Source organism: Symphodus melops, assembly GCF_947650265.1.
Source record: "Symphodus melops genome assembly, chromosome: 16".
NCBI classification, from domain to species: Eukaryota; Metazoa; Chordata; class Actinopteri; order Labriformes; family Labridae; genus Symphodus; species Symphodus melops.
Window position 1 is genome coordinate 19,065,432 of NC_136706.1, and position 20,730 is coordinate 19,086,161.

At 39.1% G+C, this 20,730-nt stretch overlaps 2 protein-coding genes across 2 annotated transcripts; both read left to right on the top strand.

The window, feature by feature from the left end:
* The first annotated feature begins 940 nt into the window (after positions 1 to 940).
* Positions 941 to 16,748, top strand: entpd2b (ectonucleoside triphosphate diphosphohydrolase 2b). The gene is made up of 9 exons (XM_079365196.1): positions 941 to 1,480; positions 5,644 to 5,761; positions 9,820 to 9,970; positions 12,463 to 12,622; positions 13,000 to 13,227; positions 13,648 to 13,917; positions 14,160 to 14,279; positions 14,553 to 14,687; positions 14,798 to 16,748. The coding sequence occupies exons 1-9, from the start codon at positions 1,364 to 1,366 to the stop codon at positions 15,011 to 15,013; spliced, it is 1,515 nt and encodes a 504-aa protein (XP_079221322.1). The 5' UTR covers positions 941 to 1,363; the 3' UTR covers positions 15,014 to 16,748.
* A 555-nt stretch (positions 16,749 to 17,303) lies between these two features.
* phpt1 (phosphohistidine phosphatase 1) lies at positions 17,304 to 20,704 on the top strand. Its single transcript, XM_079364858.1, has 3 exons — positions 17,304 to 17,664; positions 19,256 to 19,383; positions 19,569 to 20,704. The coding sequence occupies exons 1-3, from the start codon at positions 17,499 to 17,501 to the stop codon at positions 19,659 to 19,661; spliced, it is 387 nt and encodes a 128-aa protein (XP_079220984.1). The 5' UTR covers positions 17,304 to 17,498; the 3' UTR covers positions 19,662 to 20,704.
* Positions 20,705 to 20,730: the final 26 nt, after the last annotated feature.

Consider the following 20,730-nt stretch of genomic DNA (forward strand, 5'->3'; position numbering starts at 1 on the left):
CGCGTGTATCGTTTGGATAGCTTCTGCTGCTCACAGAGAAGAGCAAGTATTCCTTTCATCCTACCCTCCAGTCCCCATAACTCCGATGTACTGTGCCCTTGAAAACCACTCTGGAATCAGCGTTAATCGTATTGTGTTTAAGTTCACTACATTGTACTGTGCGTTATTTAAGTGCTAGAGTTGGGAAAATTCGAACAAAAAACTGCTTATATGTCTCTTTTATGTGTTTCCAGCTATCAGGTAGCAGGATGGGCCAGGCATGATAAATAAATAATTGCAAAAGGAGTCATTATTCAAAAAAAGTTGACATCTTGTGACTAAAATCGAAGAACAATTCTGAGAAGAAATTCTAATTTTTACATGATTGTTCTTCAACTTTTTTCTCAACATTCAGACTTTCTTGCTATTTTTAACTTTATTCTCGACATTTCAACTTTTCTTCTTCAATTGCATAATGGCAAATAATTTCATATCCTCATTTAATTCTCATGCCTGGTCCTAATCCTCTTATTACAATTCCCTAACAGCATGCATGTCTCTTGTGAACAGCATGGGGAAACCAACAATAAAAAGACTGAAGGCAGTATTAGGGAGATTGAGCACTTTTCATTCTTTGTGGAACAGCAATACTCAAAGGCTCATTCAAATAATATCATTATATCGTCTGCTAAATTTATTCTGTCAAAACATTGTTTGTCCAAAATAGACTTTAAAAAGTATAAAGACATTCTGGGACTTTTGTGAAAACTCCATTTCCATGCTTAACTCGGACACTTAAATGAGACTATTTGCAAGTCAGGTTTTTAAGCTGCCTCCATTTGCATGCAAATATTGGGTGAGAACAACAACTAGCTCTACAGTTCCTCAGTCCAACACCCTACAATGTGGACCAGTGCCAGCTTAGGCCAGCCCTTGTTTGCCCATTGATGCTTCAAGAATAATCACTGATCATGTGATGTTGTTTTCTTCTGTAAACAAGGAAGCAATCATTACTGAAGCTCACACCTCAATTAAACTTGAGCAGCATATTCTCCAGCAGCTCTGGTCATCATTAAAACATTTTCACTCCATGGCACCAGTCGCCTTGGAGCTGTTTTCATTCACAGAGCCGGGAAGAAGTTTCAGGCGCATGGAGGACGACTTGGCTGCGCGCGGAAGTCGGAGCATAAATTCAGGTCAGGCTCGGCTTTGCGAGCTCAAGTGAAATGTAAAACAGAAGGCAGGGAGCAGGTGAAGCGTGAACCACAGTCGGGCAGTGATAACGCCTGCCCAGCGGGAAGCCAGCAGCGACTTGGCCGCTATTTAATCGTCGCTCAAATTTCCTGTCTGCGCAGAGACGAGCAGCACTTCTCACTTTCACTTAATGGCTCAGCGCGCCGCTCACCCTGCCGTCCCCATCGCGCTGCTGCTGCTTGGACTTGTTGCGATCCTGCTCCTCACGATCCCCACTCAAGACATCCAGGAGGCTCCGGGGTCCATGGTAAGGTCGCTTATGATGGATATTTTTGGATCACAGTGTACGCTTTCGGCGTAGTGTAACCAAAGCTCGGCACACCTTCTGTTACGCTGTAAACTGACTCACTAGAGGATTTAGTGACATTGGTGTTTCGGTGTTGGGTAGCCGAGTTAACTCAAATGTGCCATTTAGTTTACAAATGCATTCATCCAGGCCTTATCCTCAAAATCATGACACATTATAATGCACTTTAATCACCAGTTTAAATTCTGTCAAAGTGGGAAATTTGCAAACAACCAGCCTTTGTTAAATGAATGGAGGTCCAGGACTGATAAATAAAACACAAAGTCCATTTGAGTTTAAACTGTTTGGTTTGGGATCAGGGTGATGTAAAATACCTCAGGGTGTGTTCTTCTTTAAAAAGATGATCATATGTGTTCTCTGCTCATCATTTGAAATGAGGGGGTTGTGGAAGTGATTTTTACAGATTCTTTTTTTGGGGGGGACATCATTAGCATACATTTGATTTAATGGTTGAATATTTGATCAATTGCGTTACTCACATTATTACATCATTGTCTATGACATCATAGACACTCTTAATTTGCATTGGATTTCATACATATTTTGGCTATTGTGTTCTTTGACTTAAATGTCTTTGATGAATAATATATATTTTGTTAACTATTTTTATATTTTACTGTTGACATTGCAGAAGTCATTGTTTTCTAAAAATGTGTGCTTCTGTGGGAGTGTTGTGCACTTTTAGTCTGCTGAACAGTTCATCCTATCACTAGTTGTCCCACGTATTACTAGTCGGTCAAGTGAATTATTAATATTTTGTCCCTCGATGGCAGTCAAATGTGCTCAAACTGCACTGCATTGGATTCTCAAAGGATGACCAGTAAACATTGACTTACTGTATGAAGTGATACGTCTAATCAAATGTTTACCCTGAAAGTGAACGCTGGTGCGTCTTCAATATGGAAATCTTGCTCTGCAGCTGCTGACACTGATCATATCACTGATCAAAAATTGAACCGTGACACATTTAAATCAATTTATCACGATTTTAAGATTAATCTTTACATCCCTATAAATCAAGGACTAAGACTTGGAAATACAATGTGTTTGTTCTGTTTGAAAAGCTTGTATATATTTTGGTATTATGTGAACTGAGATCTAATAATTCAACAACAAAATCAATAGAAACATGAAAGGCATGAAATGGTTGAGCAGGTCTTTTTCGTATCCAGGGCAGCTTGCACAGGTCGACTCCAGCTAATGTTCGCTGCCCTTCCCCTTTTTTATGTTACCCCATGCGGTCTGTTTTTAGTCTAATTGTATTGCCACCTTTTAGTCAGGAGCAATGTTGTCTTGCAGTCACAAAAGAAAGGACACAAAAGGCTTTTTCTGCCTTTTCTGCCTAAACTTTGCAGGGTACACGTACAAAAGTCCACATGGTTTTTTTTAAATAAAGGGACAAAACATGTCATTAGAGCTCCTCTGTGATTTTGGCAAATGTTGGAGCGAGTCCTTACAACTGACTGCACAGCAGTAATGAGAGAAAATCATGAGAAATAACAAGGCACAGGTCCATGTTCGGTTGCTGTTCAATATTCTACTGAACTGAGAAGTTGTAAGCTCACATATGTTCAAGTGTAAAAGGATGAGCAGGTGTATCAATTACTACACAATGATTTATGTACTTATGTACGTGTGTGTATGTGTGCATGTGTGTGTGTATGTGTGTGTGAGTGTGCAGCCCCTTTCCCTTGGATCGCCTGTCACATTCCTTCTTGCATGGCTGGATTACTACACATTCTGAGTGTTTCCTTTCATTTGAGCAGAGGCATTGCTCTGATTTAATTTTCTACCTTGTACCCAAAGTGAGTTAGAGGTTTTTTGTCCCAGTAAGAAGGCAGTATAAAAGACATTTTCTCCGACAAACCCATACTGTCTCAGTTAGTGGAGAATACTTAAACAGAAATCATTTATGTGTAGGATAATGAAACGGTTGTATCTTTTATTGTATCTACTTATTTTGGGGGGAAAGTTGTAGGTACACAACTACAACTAAGGATAATCATATGATACTTAAATATTAAAGAATGTTTACAGTAGGGACTCCAAACATTAGGGAAGGAGTCTCACTAGGGCTGGGAAATTCATCGAAAATTCATCGAAACTGACATTCAGGACCTCTAGAGAGTCACTTGACAGGTGATGCTTTAACTTCAGTTTGAAATATTTAATAAATAACCTCAAAATAATTCATTGGTTATGCACTCTTTCATTAGAAAAAAGATCCCAGCTTTGATAGTTGAGTGTATTTACAGTAGAGACCATGTCAGTGACCTATGAGGGCAAAAACCAAAAATGAATTAATCGTTCATTAATTGTAATCCAGGTCAAATGTTCTATTGAACGTGATATTGATTTGAGGTCATATCACCCAGCCCTAAGTCTCAGACTATAAAACAGTAGTTATATCTGTGCCACATGTTATTTGATGTATCTACTAACACTTAGAGTATGAAGCTGATTCATTACGTCAGCAAAGATTGCACCGGTTGTACACTGATCTCCAGATGTAAACCTCATCACCCCTGCCTGCTCACTCACAGTGAATTTTTCTAATATTTGCTGCTGTGTTCATAATTAGCCTCGCCCAAATTCTGCAGGGTATTTGCCCCAGGACATGTGGGTGAAAATACAGTGGTTTGCATACATCATCATACATGCATGTAACCCCAAAATGTTTCGGTATTTTTTTGTGCATGTGCAAAAACACAATAGTAAAACTAAGGGTCCAGCTGCCATTACAGTCCCCTGAACTGCTGCAATGCTAATAGTTTCAATTTGGGAGCATTTTTGGCAAAATAATTTTTTTTAAATTTCACTGGTGGAGAATAAAGCTACTCCTTTGTGCAACTGGCTTAACTTAAAAAACAACAACAAACCCCCCCCCCCCCCCCCCCAGAAGAGTTATGAGAATGTGTTTTCTCAGTTGAGAGAAAGCACATTCAAAGGAAGTTACTGAAGCAGTTTGATAAATTTTTAACAGAAAAACTTTTTTTAGAGACTTGGAGTCCTGACCACTTCCTTTGGGTTTTGTCTTAGACCAACAACACGTGACTGTTTATGTTACAGAGAGTGGCTGCAGGATGTGGTTGCATAATATAAGAGAGAAAGTTTAGAAAATGTACCTGACCATGGAGAGCTGTGAAGGAAGATGATTAGTGTCAATCAGTGCATAATCTTCTGAAATGGGGGTTATTTTACCTGTTGTTCCACAGTCTGTCTATAAGGTTCATGTATAAGCTGAGAACACAAGCAGTAACTTGCCAGCAACCCAACCCTTCAAATTCTTTCAATTACCATTTCTTGAATAAGGTTTTTTTTTCCCCACACAAATCATTAAAAAATCTTTCATGCTTTACTTGTAAAACAAGTATGAATTCTCTTGACAGTGTATTTAATTTCCTAGCCTGCCTGTGAAAACAACATGTTGTAACTAGTTATTCCTTCACTGTATAACATTGACTTTAAATGCGTCAAGAAGAGCAAGAACTGTGCGTTGAATTTTGAGAATATTTTGCGATTTTTACATCATCGCTGTGCCTTACCAAGACCACTTTTAGTGATTTGGTTATAATCAGAAATATCATTGATTCTTTATTGTCACTTCAAGTTTAATGAGCAAGAAAGATTGCATTGCATCATTTTCGACCTCCAAGCAGTTCAGTTAATTTAGGAGGTTTTAGCCTCAAAAGGTCAACTTTGACCAAACGAGTAATTACAAAATGAAATTTGTATATGATCATTGTGGCTGCTATTTTCTTTAAGTCAAATAATATTACATACCACTGGAGGTTTTACAAATTCCAACTTTTCTTGTCACTGCTGCAGTAAAAAATGCTATGTATTCCATGTAGGCCCCCACACCTGTATCTGTGTATTTAACAGCTGGGGGTTGCCTTTGAAGGCTGCAGCCAGAGTGCAAACAGATGGAGATCATATTTCAAGTCTTTCATGTCCTCCTTACTCATGAACTGGACTCTACCTTTTCAAGATGTCAAGACTTGTTTATGATTAAAATGTTAAAATGCATCTATTCTCAGACCTCTGTACTTTTAAGCTTTTTTACATGTTCTTGTGTTTTCTTTGTCTCTTTCTCTCTGCAGTACGGCATTGTCTTGGATGCTGGATCTTCACACACAGCTTTGTACATCTACAAGTGGCCCGCAGACAAACAGAATGGCACAGGCGTGGTCACCCAGCACACAGAATGTCATGTTAAGGGTAAGTTTCAGCACGCTCTCAACCAATAATCCTTGTTTTGCATATCAAACACTTTGGTACACGTGCTCCTACTCATAAGCCTGAGGGATGGTTTTGAATAGTTTTACAACTTGTTGTCAGACCAGAGTCAGAAATATTACAAACAGCAACCATGACTCTCAGTGAGTTTATGTACAAAAAGTCCATGAAAGTGTCCTGAATAGCTAAATAGCTTAAAGTTTTCTTTGTAAAATCCAGTCAGATTTTCCTTAGATATTTGATCTGTTTTATTCTACAATGGTAAACTTCCTGCAGGTGTCATCTATGTTCCATAAACTACCATTATGAAGGGACACATTTCACATTGAGAAATGAAGACAAATAAAAAAGGTGCAAACTCAGTTTGAAAGGTTTCTGGTACACGGTTATTGAGGTCTAAAGTCCCCTGGGGTTTCAGAGTCCAACATCAGGCTGCTGTGAGCTACAGTAGGTGATTTTAACATCAAACCAGGGGAGCATATTCAAAGTTTGAAATATACAAAAAACATGCATACATTGAAATATGACATCTTTTCAAAGGTCTACTTGAAGGAATTGTTTGAATGTTTTCATCTCAGTCTCTATGTGTAGATGATGTTCTCAGTGTCTCTTGACCAAGCTAGGCACAGCTGTATGATCAGTTGATTATCCCCCATCAGTGCAGTCAATCATGATGATGGTGGTGACCTCGAAGAACTGAGAGCTACAGACAGTTTCAGCTTGGCGTCTCTTCCAACAAAATAAAGGCATTGCAAAACATGAGCACAGAGGGTGCTGTGGCCATGGATTCATGAAACAGCGTTTTGGCTAACTTCATCTTTTAGTGAGATCAGGATCTCATTATTACAAAAAAAGATCTTTTCATTATGAGATCAGCGCCCCTTGGTGCTGAGGTTTTTGCAGCAACCCCTAAAAGTCAGGCACAATTCGGCTATGACACACAGGCCAGCTCCTCTGCTCAATGTCTAGAATTACAAAAGTAGTCTTTTTAAATAAAGACGTCGTCTCCATTAAGGGTTATATACAAACAATATGTTACAGTATTCTAGATATGTATTTATTGGACACAAAAAAAAGAAGAAAAAAGAAAGAAAGACTCTTTCAAGTGACGCTGCCGCCTGCCTTTCTCGTACGCTGGTTTACAGCGTGAGAGACGATCAAGAGTGTGTTTGTGTGTGTGGGGGGGGGGGGGGGGGTTGAAGTCTCAGACTTACACAGTCCAATATGTCTGCACATCCGTTCCTGTTCTGTTTATTGAAAACTATAAACTTTAACAACAACAAAAAGCACGCAGCCGATCTAATTGGCTGAACGCACATAGGCTGCGTTTCCTTTGAAAGGAGAGAAGAGGAGGGGTCGCCTGTGTATGTGTGTGTCTGTGTATTTTAGAGACAAGAGAAAGAGTGACGGATAGAGGGGATGGTCAGTCCATTGCTAATGGTCCAATAGTCTCTAGGATGCAGACTTGAACCAACACATGTTGAAGTGTCTTTTATTTAAGACTGTGTCTGGCTTAAGGAATGTGAACGATGCCAGGGTTTTGTCTTTAGAGGGGCGGAGATCTCCTGTGGTCGAGTTGGCGTGAAATGTATATGTTTTTCCAAACATAGCGGTCTCTACAGGGTCATAAATAAGTCGGCTTTATCTTCTTGTGGTCAGTCCAACAGGGAAAGTTAATTTCCTGTAGGTCAAAGGATTGAACTCTAGGATGCTGGGGAACCAAAGGTCTGGGCTGGACCGTGTCATTGTGTCATATTTACGACCTAAGTCAATCCAGGCACTGGAGAAGAGGAGGAAGGCCTTTGAAAGGGTTCAAAGGGACAATCTGGACAACTACCTCATGAAAAAGGTTTTGGGCGATTTTGCCTTTAACTGATGCTGATCCACTCGGCTCATCACAGGAATGTTGTGTTCTCTCAGACGTACACGTTACACTGGGCATGTGCAGGAACTTATCATATCTTGGTGACTGTGATACCCTTCACGCTAAGTCATGATGTTTTAGCTGAATTATATAAAGTACATTAGAATGTAACTTCAAAATCACTGTCAAGAACAAGATTTTCCCTAGACCAGATTTGCAGTTCAATCTCATTGAAATAAATTGGTGCAGATGTTGGTGGGAAACTTCTCAATTTCAGACGAGTTTTAAACGTGTTTACAAAGGTAGCCATTTACGTTTTTAAATGACAATGTTCTTGCTGGGTCATCTTTAGTCATCCACCAGCAGAAAAACATATATTATATATTATATATTTAATGCTGACAACATTAAATATCAGCACTGATTAAACATCAGCACAAAACATGACAAAGAAAAGTCCCTGCACTGTGTCTTATTCAGTGAATAAGAGTGAATGTTCATTACCTCACAATGACTGTAAGCTAACAATGCAGCTAGCTGTTTATTTTAGCATTCATCAACGAGAGTACGAGTCATTTAGACTAAAGATTATATGTACAACAATATAAACTAAACTACTTGTACTACAGTCATGGTGAATAAAGTGCTAAAATGTGACCACACTGGTATTAAACAGTTTTTAGTACTGTATTTGAAATACTGATAATAAAGAATATAGCTTATACATACTGAGGGTCACAGTAAGCTGTAGGAGGGGTGGGAAGGTTTTTTTAAAGGCTTTGATACTTTTAGTGTTCTGAATATTATTCTTTAATTCTATGAGGCAGTGTTTATGTCATGTGGATTAATTACAATATCCAAACTCACAATGTGTTTCACATCCAGGCCAAGGTCCAACATTTGAGTCGTAATCCTGACTCATAAAGTTTCTCATTCAAGATAATCAAGTCATCATAGAGCTTTATGGACCATGCACAGTATTTGTACCTCTTACATGGCCAACCCTGCCGTCATTGTTTCTTGTAACTGTTTGATGATGATGAATACATGCAATAATCTTATTTTAGTTACAACTGTTGTCCAGTTTTAATCATTCATTCATCATTAATAACAAAGGTGGACTTTATATTGAATCCTCTGGTAGTGAAACTAAACAGGGACTTTAAAAAGTTACTTCCCTTGTTATATAAAGTAACTATTGAGAATGGGTTGGTTATGAATGAGTGCTAGCTTTTGAATAGATGATGTCATCATCACAGTCAGTGAGGCATATTTTTGTCTGAGGCAATGGTGAATCAGGTGTGAGTCAGGGTTGAGCTCAGGGCTTTGCCACTCCTGTCCTTCAAGAGGGTCATTATGTTTCTACACTTTGACAAACAGACAGTCTTTCACAATCAGTCATTAACATGGTGTTTACACTTTTAAAATGATCAGGTCAGAAGTGAACTTTGATTTGGTCTTATTTCATAACAAACTTCAAATCAAAGACTTATATTTCAATCAGGGGAGACTTAATTATGAGTGAAGAAAAAATTAATTGAGCAAAAAAAAAAAAGAAATGTGAAGGGTCTCTGGAGAATTGACTTAATGATGATGTCTTAAAGTATTCAGAGGGGTTGTGATGCTGACAGCTGGGTGGAGTCCAGACACTGGTGTTGAAGGGTTGAGATGGACTAATGGAGGTGACTGGGAGAGCAGACTCTAAAAACTGACAGCATCAGGATGATTGGTTGAGAGGGGTGGTGGCAGAATCTGGTTGGTTTAGTACTTAAAGAGTAAACACCCGTAATCAGCTGATCAAAAGAGCAGGGAAGACAGGGCGAGAGAGAGAGAGAGAGAGAGAGAGAGTGTGTCTTCCTGCTTAAACTTACACTGAGCTTCAGTGCTAGCAGATACATTGAATGTCTCCTTATACCGTTCACTTAAATCAAGGAATAATTTATTGTTCTTTCTTTAAGTTTTACTCCTTGAGTCAGCAAAAGCAGCATGTCTACTTTTGATGTTGTCTGTTGTCCCACAGTTGGGAGGAGATGGTTAGAAGAAAGTCATGCAGTTAACTAGGACAGATGCTTCTTGAGGGTGTGATCAATTTGCATCTTCATACAACACAAGAACAAGATTGTACATGTCTTTACTGTACTCTAATCTTTTTCCACTTTCCTCCTCACTGGCTCAGGTGGAGGAATCTCTAGCTATGCAGGTCAACAGGGAGCAGCAGGGCAGAGCTTGGAGGTTTGTCTCGACCAGGCGATGAAGGACATCCCCAAAGAGAGACACAGGCTCACACCTGTGTACCTTGGAGCCACAGCTGGCATGAGGCTTCTGCAGTGAGTCAGTCAGTGTGTTTGTGTTAGCAACGAGACCTTCTCTGTCTGTGTTTATTTTGCGTTGTTCCTTTGTCTTTGTTTTACTGTCACATTGTTTTACATTACTTCACCTTTTCTTGCAGCTCCCTTGCTGTCCTCTGGTAATCCCCTTTTGCAGTTTAATTATAATCCCACATAACATTGCCACATACATCATGCCATTCCCAACTCTCTCTCTCTCTCTGACTTCCAACTCTATCCACTGTCCTGCCTCTCTATTAAAGACATAAAGATCCCTAAAAGAAATCTTCAGAAAAGAAAAAAAATATTTACAACACTGGATATAAAACCACAAACAACTGTGTGGATGCATGTTCAAATTGTGGCCTTTATATAAGTGATCTGTAAATAAGACAAAACAGTAAAGTAAACGTTTCAGAGCTCTGTCACGAAAATAACCAATACAACTTCTAACGTATCAGAGACAGGTCGATGAACGTACATACACAGCCACTTTGGGGTCTGTAAGGACTTTCAGGGGGAAAGACATGAAGATGAATCTATACAAAAATATCACGTGCAAAAGCTCTCGGCCATAGCTTTCAGAAGCCCTATTGGTAGATTTGTTTAAGTTCTATTTATACACTGTCAGCAAACAACATAAATGCTTTTACAAAAGAAAAGGAAAGACAAATAGCTCAAATTTGTAAATGCCCCGGGCCTGTGGCTTTGGAGGCCACAGTCGCTCAGTCAGTCGGGACTTCAGTTGAGTTCAAGTCTTAATGCGGATGATAATATGGAAGTTGTTCTGGTAGCTGGAGAGAAAAAATGCTTCCTTCCTAAGTACTGCCGAGGTGCTCTTGAGCAAGTCCCAGAACCCCCACCCGCTCTGTTGCGCTCCCTGTGTAACAGTGTGTAGAAGCTCCACTCTGACATATCTCCACTAATGCATGCGCACAGGTTTGTGCCTGTGTATAATTCAGGCCGAAGTGTGTGAGAAACATGTCTCTTAAAAGAGTGTGAAACTGGAATATGTGTTGAGAAAAAAACAACTAATCCTGTAATAATCGTGTTTAAGGGATTGGGTATAAAATGATTCTTCTCGTAAAAAATTGTCTTTTCGTTTTGCTAGTACAAGGCGTAATATTTACCATTTCACCTTTACTTAACCAGGAAAAGCCTCGTTGAGAATAAAGATCCCTTTTTTAGGAATGTCCTGGTGAAAACAAGCTGAGGTTTAAGTTGAAGTCTTACAAACAAACAACAATGACAATAAGAGCAACAATACTAGGAGCCCACATTCTTAAGCTCCTGATTTATCTGCTTGGTAGCAACGATGTGTCCTTGTCTCTGCTTGTAGAAACATGGAGACAAAATGACCTCAGAGTTGATTTGTAATGGTTTCCCTGGAAGTTATAAACTTAGACTTTCCCAGTCTGTGCTGCAAAAATAAAAACTATTTTCACTGAATCTGCACGTCTTAACTCCCAGTAGTTACACTGACACCTGTCAGCTCAGTGAACTTCCATATCGTATCTTGAATTCAACATGTGAATTTTTGCAAGCAGAGCTGCCTGTGGCTTCTGTCTGTTCAGATATCAGGCCAGTCAGTTCTCATTTTGTATTGACATGAGGGAATATAATAGTCTGTCGTCCAAAAGACACGATCATCAAACTGCTGATGCTCCTGGTTATTTAGCTGAGTTCTCACATATTAATTTGTACATTTGAACTCTTCTAAAAACATTATGACGTGTGATGACTGCTGCTGTCTCTGCATGGTTCAGACTTTCGTTCAACTTTCTGCATCCTCCTCCTCAGCATGTATTAAGCATCCCAGTGTTTTCTTTGTAATGCAGTCGTTCCTGGTTCATGGAGAGCATCCACAGTTCTGACAGATGCGTTCCCTTTCCTGAAATGCATTTTGACTTTATGTAAATATTCAGCAGAATGCAGCTGCCGAGTCTCACAGCCGGGGGTGAATATGGAAATCATTCGCTCAGTGCAAATGTGTACTGAAATTTGAATGAGAGACAACAACCTGTGTCTCTTTGTGCCCTCAAAACTTCCCTTCACTTTTTTCAGATTTGTCACTGATGTAACTCTATACCGTGAACATAAACACATTAAGTTAGCTGTTGATGAAACTGTCTTTATAGCCTGTTGTTGCTCACTGAGAAAATCTTATTGATGGGATTTGGTACACATTTTGGATTTGGACAGCCTCGAGGACATTAAACACAACATTGGGTTTTTATAATGGACGACAACGATTCAGAAATTAGTTTGTTGGAGGTGTATGAAATTGCTAAGAAACAAGTACAGGAAGGCAGGAACAGAAAAGTATTTCAGAATGAAGTAATGTAATTGGAAGCTTTTGTGGCAAATTATCATGAGATGTAGATGGATATGTTCCTAAGACTAAACTCAATGCTGCTGTCTTTTCGAAAAAGTGATATATTCATACAAGCTCTGAAAATAAATACCGGTATATTGTTGTGTCCCCCTTATAGTATGTCCAGTCCGGAGCAGTCTGATCAGATTCTGCAGGAGGTTGGCCATAAAATCCAGTCGTACCCATTCGACTTTCGGGGTGCAGCTATACTGAGTGGTCAGGATGAGGGCGCGTACGGCTGGGTCACCGTCAACTACCTCTTAGAGAACTTCATTAAGGTACCATAAGTACGATAGTATGAAACATTTTTTGTAGTCATCAATGTTTAATTAGTTAGAATTTTTTTAAGCATTTTCCTTTATCCTGTGTTCAAATCCTTAGCCAATAAGTTATTCTTTATTTCTCTATATCGCATGTACATCAGATGACATTACTGGAGATGTTGTTCTATTTTAAGCTTATTTAGAGGGAGACTGATGACACCTAGTGGCCTCTTCAGCTATAAGAGCAGCAGCTTCTGGAGAGCTGCTGGTTTTAAGCTTGAGGAATAGGGAGGGTCTGCCTCCCTCACAAACTCAAAAGTACAAGTCAGACTTCTACTCTGAAAATAATGAACATGACAAATAGCATTCATTTTGCTTCTGTTCCTTTGTAGTATGGCTTTGTGGGGCGCTGGCTCAGCCCCGGCAGGCCCACAGTGGGAGCGTTGGATTTCGGTGGGGCTTCCACTCAGATTACGTTTGCGACTCAGGATGAAGTGGAGGACAAACGGGACATGATGAAGCTGAAGCTTTATGGCCATGAATACTCTCTGTACACACACAGCTTCCTGTGCTACGGCAGGGACCAGGTCCTCAAGAGACTGATGGCTCATGTGTTGAAGGTAGTTATCTACGCTGCACTCAATGAAAACTAATAAAACAGCTCACTACTGTAATGTAGAAATGAAGTGGTTGAGTCCTTCTCATAGCATATAATCATGTTGTTATGCCAACATTTAATCCACAGTATGTTAGGCTATCTGAATGTTTTCACACCATTAAAAGATTATATTTCACGTTGAACTGTTATTCATCACATGTAATATTTACACATGAAATGCCATCATAAGAAATATTCACCAAGTTTAAAAAAAAGAACAAAATTGCATTGAAAAGAACATCAGCGTTAAATTAAGGGGAAAAATACATCAAATAAGCTTTCAAAGTACAGGTCAGAATAAAGAATTCATCTTTAAGTTGTGATAACATGTCATTTACTCTGTGTGTGTGTGTGTGTGTGTGTGTGTGTGTGTGTGTCTCAGTCTCAGGGTTACTCTGCGCCAATCACTCATCCCTGCTATCCTGAAGGCCACAGTCAAACTTTAAAGTTTAACAGCATATTTAACTCTCCTTGCACTGCGAAGTACAAACCCAGCTCGTACGACTCTGAGGCCTCTCTGACTGTAAAAGGCAGCACACATTATGAACACTGTTTGGGCAACGTGTCCGAGATCTTCTCCTTCGATAGCTGCCCCTTCTCCCGGTGCTCCTTTGATGAAGTCTTCCAGCCAAATGTCACTGGTAGCTTCATGGTAAGCTGTGCACTCTTATCACAACATCATTACAATATACTGGAAGGTTACACAGTTCTGTTTTTCTTGCTAAATCTGCAAAATATCAACGGAGACTAAAGAGTTTGTACGTTTCTGATCATATACTTTATGAGCACAGACTCAGTGCTGAGGAAAAACAAAGAAACTTTTATGGCTTTGTATTGTTTCTATTGTTCTCACAGCGATGAGCTTTTGTTTTTGTCCTGTTTCTGTGTCATCAGGCGTTCTCTGCATTCTTCTACACGCACTCCTTCCTGCAGCGAATCACCGGCATCACTGTGAACACTCCTGCACAGCTGGAGAGGGCAGCCAGAACTGTGTGCAGCATGACCTTTGATCAAGTAATATTCTCCTCTGATTTTATTCTCTTCATTCTTGAAAACCTGAATCTGAAAGCTCTATAAATACGCTGTGGCGCATTGGCTTGTGCATTGCTTGTAATTTTTCCAAGGGATGTTACAACTTACATCCAAGTTTGTACAAATAAATTACTTTTAATTTTCTTTGTATATTTAGTAAAAGGGACCTAGTGTAGATTTGTTATCAATGTGTGATTTTCATTCTATATATTTACTGTATTTTATAAACTTTACACATTCTTGCTTCTGTTTCAGATGCTGCTTCTTGCTCCAGATCAAAAGTCTCGTTTGCAGGACTACTGTGCTGCTTCTGTGTTTGTTAATATTCTCATGTTGAGAGGATACGGCTTTGATGAGTCATCATTTCCACGTATTTCATTTCAGAAGAAGGTGAGAACGTCACCATTAGTTGAGATAGTAAAGTATAGCCTCAATATATATTTGCATATTCTCGTACATTTTCCGCGAACTTGCAGTTAATCAACTTGTTTCTACTCCAGGCAGGGGACACCTCTGTGGGTTGGGCTCTAGGCTACATGTTGAGTTTGAGCAACCTGATGCCTGCAGAGACTGTGAGCCTGAGGAAGGCCATTACCCCGGCAGCATGGGGCACATTAATTTGCCTTTTTGTCCTCCTGCTCGCCGCAGTCCTAGTCTTCATCTTAATTCGAGCTTGTGATGGGAAGAAGAAAGGAGTCAGTGAAAGCACCATCTAGAGATCTCAACAGTATAAATATACAGCCAGAAGAGTAACACACAGTGATGTGTTTTTGTTCTTATGTGGGCTCTGTACTCAAACACTTTATTTCCATCTGACTTCTTTTTTATGTTCTGTAGCTAAGCTCAGCAGCCATCGTGTCTTTGTACATTCATATTGATTGAGCCACAGCATACTAATGGTGTCTCAGTCTGTGAATTCACATTGTGTGAGCTCTGCACAGACACAAAGTCAGACATGCACACACACACACACACACACACACACACACACACTCGCTCGCCCGCCTGCTGGATCACCTAAAAACATCGTCCCCCGTTACGCCTCTGTGACATTCCAATTGAAGGGGAAACGTCACAGTGTAAATGTCTCAGCTTGAAGATTAAATATGCTGGATATCCTTGACTCAAAACTTTAACCTCATGGTCATTTTTTAGTTTTCATTTAGATCCATGAGGCCTTCATATGTGGGGTACAGAGCCAACATGATGAAAAATGTGTTTCACTAATCGAATATTGAGAACCATGTTCAGTAGGTTTAAAGTCTCCTGGTTGGTTTGCTACTACATGGGAGGTCTGAATGTAATTTTGGTCACACTTTTCAAATGTTTCATAAAATCTTCTCAGAATTTTTGTGAACCTTATTTTTAAGTTTTTTAACCCTTAAATTACACACTGTCCATTTCATTTTATATATTTTTACAATATTTATCTCGTAAAAAATAACTGAAAATATAGTTAAGTCCAGTGTTTTCCAGCTTTTGTCCTTAAAGCTCAATGACTTATGTTGATAAAAATCCATGCCTCCCAGGGACCCACATGAAACAAGTGATACATTTCTGTTAAAAATAACATCAATTTGAATTGTTTTGATTGATAAGCTCCAAATGGAATAGACCTACACACGGTCAGTGTGTTGTGATTTTAGTTAATATTAGAAAATCTTGTTTTGGCGACATTCAGCCCCCTTCTGTGAACTTTGGCACCTCATCCATTATTAATTATGTCATGTAATTTAATTTGTTCACGTTTAGCCTTTTAATGTTTATTTGTTTATTTTTGTGTGTAAACTGTGTTGTTGTTTTTTTTGCATTTTTTAACCCCTTGATGCCAATTGTCGCAAATTTGCATTAAACCGCTTCCACTCCAAATGCAGCCAAACTAGCGTCTGTATTACTCCACTGCCAGTTGATGCACTTTCAATACATACCTCGCATTAGATTTTCATAGGACCAGTCGGAGATGTGGTCCTATGTTTTAATACTTGGAAACAAATTCAGGCGTCAAGGGTTTAATAAATGAAATTTACGAAAGGATTTCTCATCAGATCAGTGAAGGAGACTAATATCTAGCTGTTCTTTAAACAAACTTAATAAAGGACATTAATGTGGTGAAATTTAGTTTGATACATTTGTAAATGTAATATTAGTACAATAAAAAAGCTTCTTTATTTTGACATGAAGCTCTTGTTATCTTAGTTCATTCTGAGAAAGACCTTGTGTACTAGTTGCTGTTAAATGAAATGTTAATAGCATGTTAGTTTGCTAAGTTTTGGGTAACAGCAATTAAGTTTTGATATCTTGGATGTTCAGACTTTCAAGACTAGATTATTATTATTATTTATAGAGTGTAGAATGTATTTGGTTTGTGTGATGCAGTTAACTGTGCAAACATGCTTTCAAATATTTAACAAATTAAAATAAAATGTTTCTCCTTTTTAATTAGACACTAAAGCTGTTTTTAATGTCTTTTTTATTTCCTTTTCACATTGATCTTACTGGAGCTGTTATATGGAACATTTATATGTTGCAAAAGTGTTAAATAAATTAAGATGTTTAAGTTTTTCAATTATTGTTAATTTAAAGTTTGCACATGGCCTAGTCGTTCTAATGATTATAAATAATATCACTTTTTATTTCTCAGTACAAGAAAGGTACTTCCTTGGCTTTCTTCGATTTCAGCTAGTCGTTCCTGATTTGCTTTAACTACAAATACCAAAATTCTTTGCTTTGCGGAAGTATTCGTTCTGCTGACCTCAGTCAGTCACATACCTTCAAAATAAAAGAGTGTATTTCAAGTTTTATTTCCCCTATTATATTTACAGTATGTGAGTTTCATTGAAATGAATGCAATTTGTGTTATTTAGTTATTAGGTTAGATTTCCCCACGGTAACTCTATATAATGACAATCTAATTGTTGTTGTGAGCGAACTCTGATGCGGAAGAAAAACGCATCGAATCATCGCTCATTAGCTGTCTTTTATTTTGAAAGCGGAAGTCTCTTTATTTTTACTGCATGGTATGCAAGCGCTCCTCCTGAGTAGTAACCAGTAACGAGTCTTTAGTTTCTAACGTTGTCGGACTGTACAGCTGTACAGCTCTGTGCGTGGACAGACACGGAGTCACTTGAGAAAACACGAGCAGGCCTCTTCTGTCTGTTTTTGTGTGTGTGTCTGTGTGTGTGCTTGTCGAGAGGTGCTGAGATGTGCACACAAACGAGGGCAGCTGCTCTGATGGCGAACATCCCCCAGGCTGACATCGACCCGTCCGGCGTGTTTAAGTACGTCCTGATCCGAGTTCACAGCAAAGAGGAGGGAGACGACTCTGAGATCGATATTGTTCGAGGATACGGCTGGGCTGAGTACCATGGTGAGGGTATGAAGCATCAGAGGCACGGAGGACTATCACGGGCCTCCTGCATAGATTTAACTACAACACATAGACTACTATACTATCTGAGGCCTTCACATTCAAAATTAAACAGCTCTGAGCATCCCAGGGTGCAAAACATGTACAGTTTAAGAAGACCAAGCAAAAACGTTTTCATTCAACTAAAACCTTTGGTTTGTTCTATTTGCCAATAGAACCTACAGTCTACTACACTTCACAGCTTAGTGTTGTCATTGTGGTCATCTTGGTGGAGGTACTAAAGAGAATGCTGACAGAGAATACAAACAAATACAGCATGACGGCCAAAGAGGCCAGATCACTCATCTAATGACACTCTCATAACTCATAAAAGTGTGTCAGGGCTGAATGGTGAAGCCAGTGTCAAATTGCCTTATTTGACCAGCAGAGGGGACTGTACTGCTCCAGACCAAATAACCAAACTGAAATCTTAAAAAAGACTGAAGCACCTATGCACTTTATGGTGAACATGATTCACAGCCTTTAAAACATAAGCCCTTTTCACAACCTGTACCAGTAGTTCCCAAAGTGGGGGTCGAAAAACACTCTAGGGGGCTGGTCCTGATGTAGTCTGAAAAAAATGTGGCTGTTTGCATTCACAAACTGCTCCTGCAAATCAGCACTTTTTTTTTTTCAAGTGAGAGAGGAGATTATATAGATAGAGGTGTCATATTACCCAGAATATCACTTTTTAGGGCCCTACAAAGTCCTCTTCGCTGCCATGGTAACATGTGGTACGAAAAATGTATTGGTATAAATAGTTAGTCTTCATTGGTAAACACTGCACAGGGGGAAGATTTATTTTTTTCAATATTTTTGCTTTCAAATGTCTCATCTGTTTTATTAAGAAGAAGCATGGCTGATCTGACTGACAGGAAGGCCCTATGTTGCTGGTTGTTAGGATGCTTAAAGCCCGCCCTAATTCCACCTCTTTCTCGTTTTCTTGGTTGGCTGTAAGTTAGTTTGAAACAGCATTTCTGAAATGGTGATCTCTAGCACTTGGCTTCAAAATCCAGTTTCAGAAACCAATTGGTGACATCAATGAATGCACGTCCAGGTTTTATACTGTCTGTCTATACTGTCTAAGATCTCATTGGTTCTCCAGAGTTGAAATATTTTGTGTGGATGCTATTCCCATACTTGTAGCTGGCATCCAGATTACAGTTTGCACCGTTTATGTAAAGTTCATGTAACAGCTCATCAGCCTTTTTTAAAGAGCAGCTGGAAAAGAACTTTTAGACCTCAAGCAGCCTCCTGTGATAATTCATAAACACATTTACAAGAAAGCTGGCTGCTCAACACAATTTGCCAAGAACCATTTTGTCCGGAGCTAGTGCTTAATGGTGCTTAATCATGGTGCGGTGTAATTCATAACTCCTTCGTGTGAACGCGAGTGTCGAGGGGTTGGAGGCCTGCTGCTGGAGGGGTCACCTAACAGCAGTTTGTTTTGGTTTCATTCTGGTGCTTAAAGGCAACATCTCCTGGATCAAAAAGTCGCTTCATCATCATCATCATCAAGTTCATTCATCATATTGTGTGCTCTGTGTTGCAGCTGATATCTATGATAAGGTTTCTGAGGAGCTGGAAAAGGATGGATACCTGGACTGTGAGTGTGTCGGAGGAGGAAGGATCAGACACGATGCCCAGGCTAAGAAGATCCATGTTTATGGATACTCCATGGTGAGAGTCGGCTGTAGACTTTAATGTTGTCCAAAAAGCCCTCCAGCCTTCCAGCAGACTTTCCTCTCTTTATATTTGAACTTTCAAATAATTGTTCATTTCAGTTTTAGATCACTACAGCTTAAATATAGATGTTATATATTTTTTTACTGATATCTAAAATGTTGTGGTACTTTCCATTCCAGGGATTTGGAAGGGCAAATCACGCGGTAACGACTAAGAAGCTGAAGGCTCGGTATCCTGACTACGAGGTGACCTGGGACAATGAAGGATACTGAACGGACTCTTTCTCCTGGACTGACAAGGCACTTACTCCAAACCGTCACCAGAGGGGGACAGCTTGTCAATCAAAGCCACACAGAATCACACAAGGACATTTTTGACACCACTTAAAGAAAAACAAAACCCTAGACTGATAAACGGGACAGATCAGATTAGAAAAACATTTTCGTGCTCATGTCACACTGTAGTGAGGAAGTTAACAACTTGAACTAGCGTTGAAAACTAAACCATGAATATTTTTGTTTAATTTAGGAATTGTCTACTTATAAGAATTCAATAGCTGGCTCTGGCAATGTTGCTGTCGTTCACTGACTTGTTTTAGAGTCAAATAGCTTTCTTGAACAGACATTTTTACTCAAATGTTTTGGAAAGTGAACCTTTAATTCCTGCTCCTGAAGTATTTTGCATAAATATTTTCTTGAAATTGACTGTTTACAAAGTGTCCTGCTGTGTGGCAGGAAAACGAAGGTTCCCTCCGTCTCTGCTTCTCTAAATGTAGATAACGTGAGCTTTTCCCTGCCAGCCACCAAACTCTGAGCTGTGACAAAATGTGACGGCCGTAAATAATGTCACCAAATGACGGTTTCAAATTCATTTACAGAAATTATTTAGAAAGATTTTGTTTTTTCTTCTGGCATACTAAAGTTGAATTTTAGTCTAAGAACTTTTTTTATCCCCATGGGGCAATTCAAAGGCACAGAGAAGCACCAACCGGTCGACCACAATGTAGAGAATAAAGGGAACATGATAGGAATACTGTTACTGTGGGGGTTCTTTTTTTTTTTTTTAAATACCATGTTGGAGGATTTTACATTTTGACTTTATTCCCAACATTCCACATGTTGTATTGCCGAAAAACACAAATCTTCCTCTTTTCTTTTTTTCTCGCCTTCCTCAGTATTGCATTGTATGTAGACTACTTCAGTATTGTTTCACAAATTCTAAAGAAGCCTAAGAATTTTTTGTGTATGAGATAATGGATTTTCAAACATGGGTTTAAAAATGTGAAACTATTAAATTTTAGTCAATTTCGCAATTATTCCCGATTTATAAATTGTAATCATT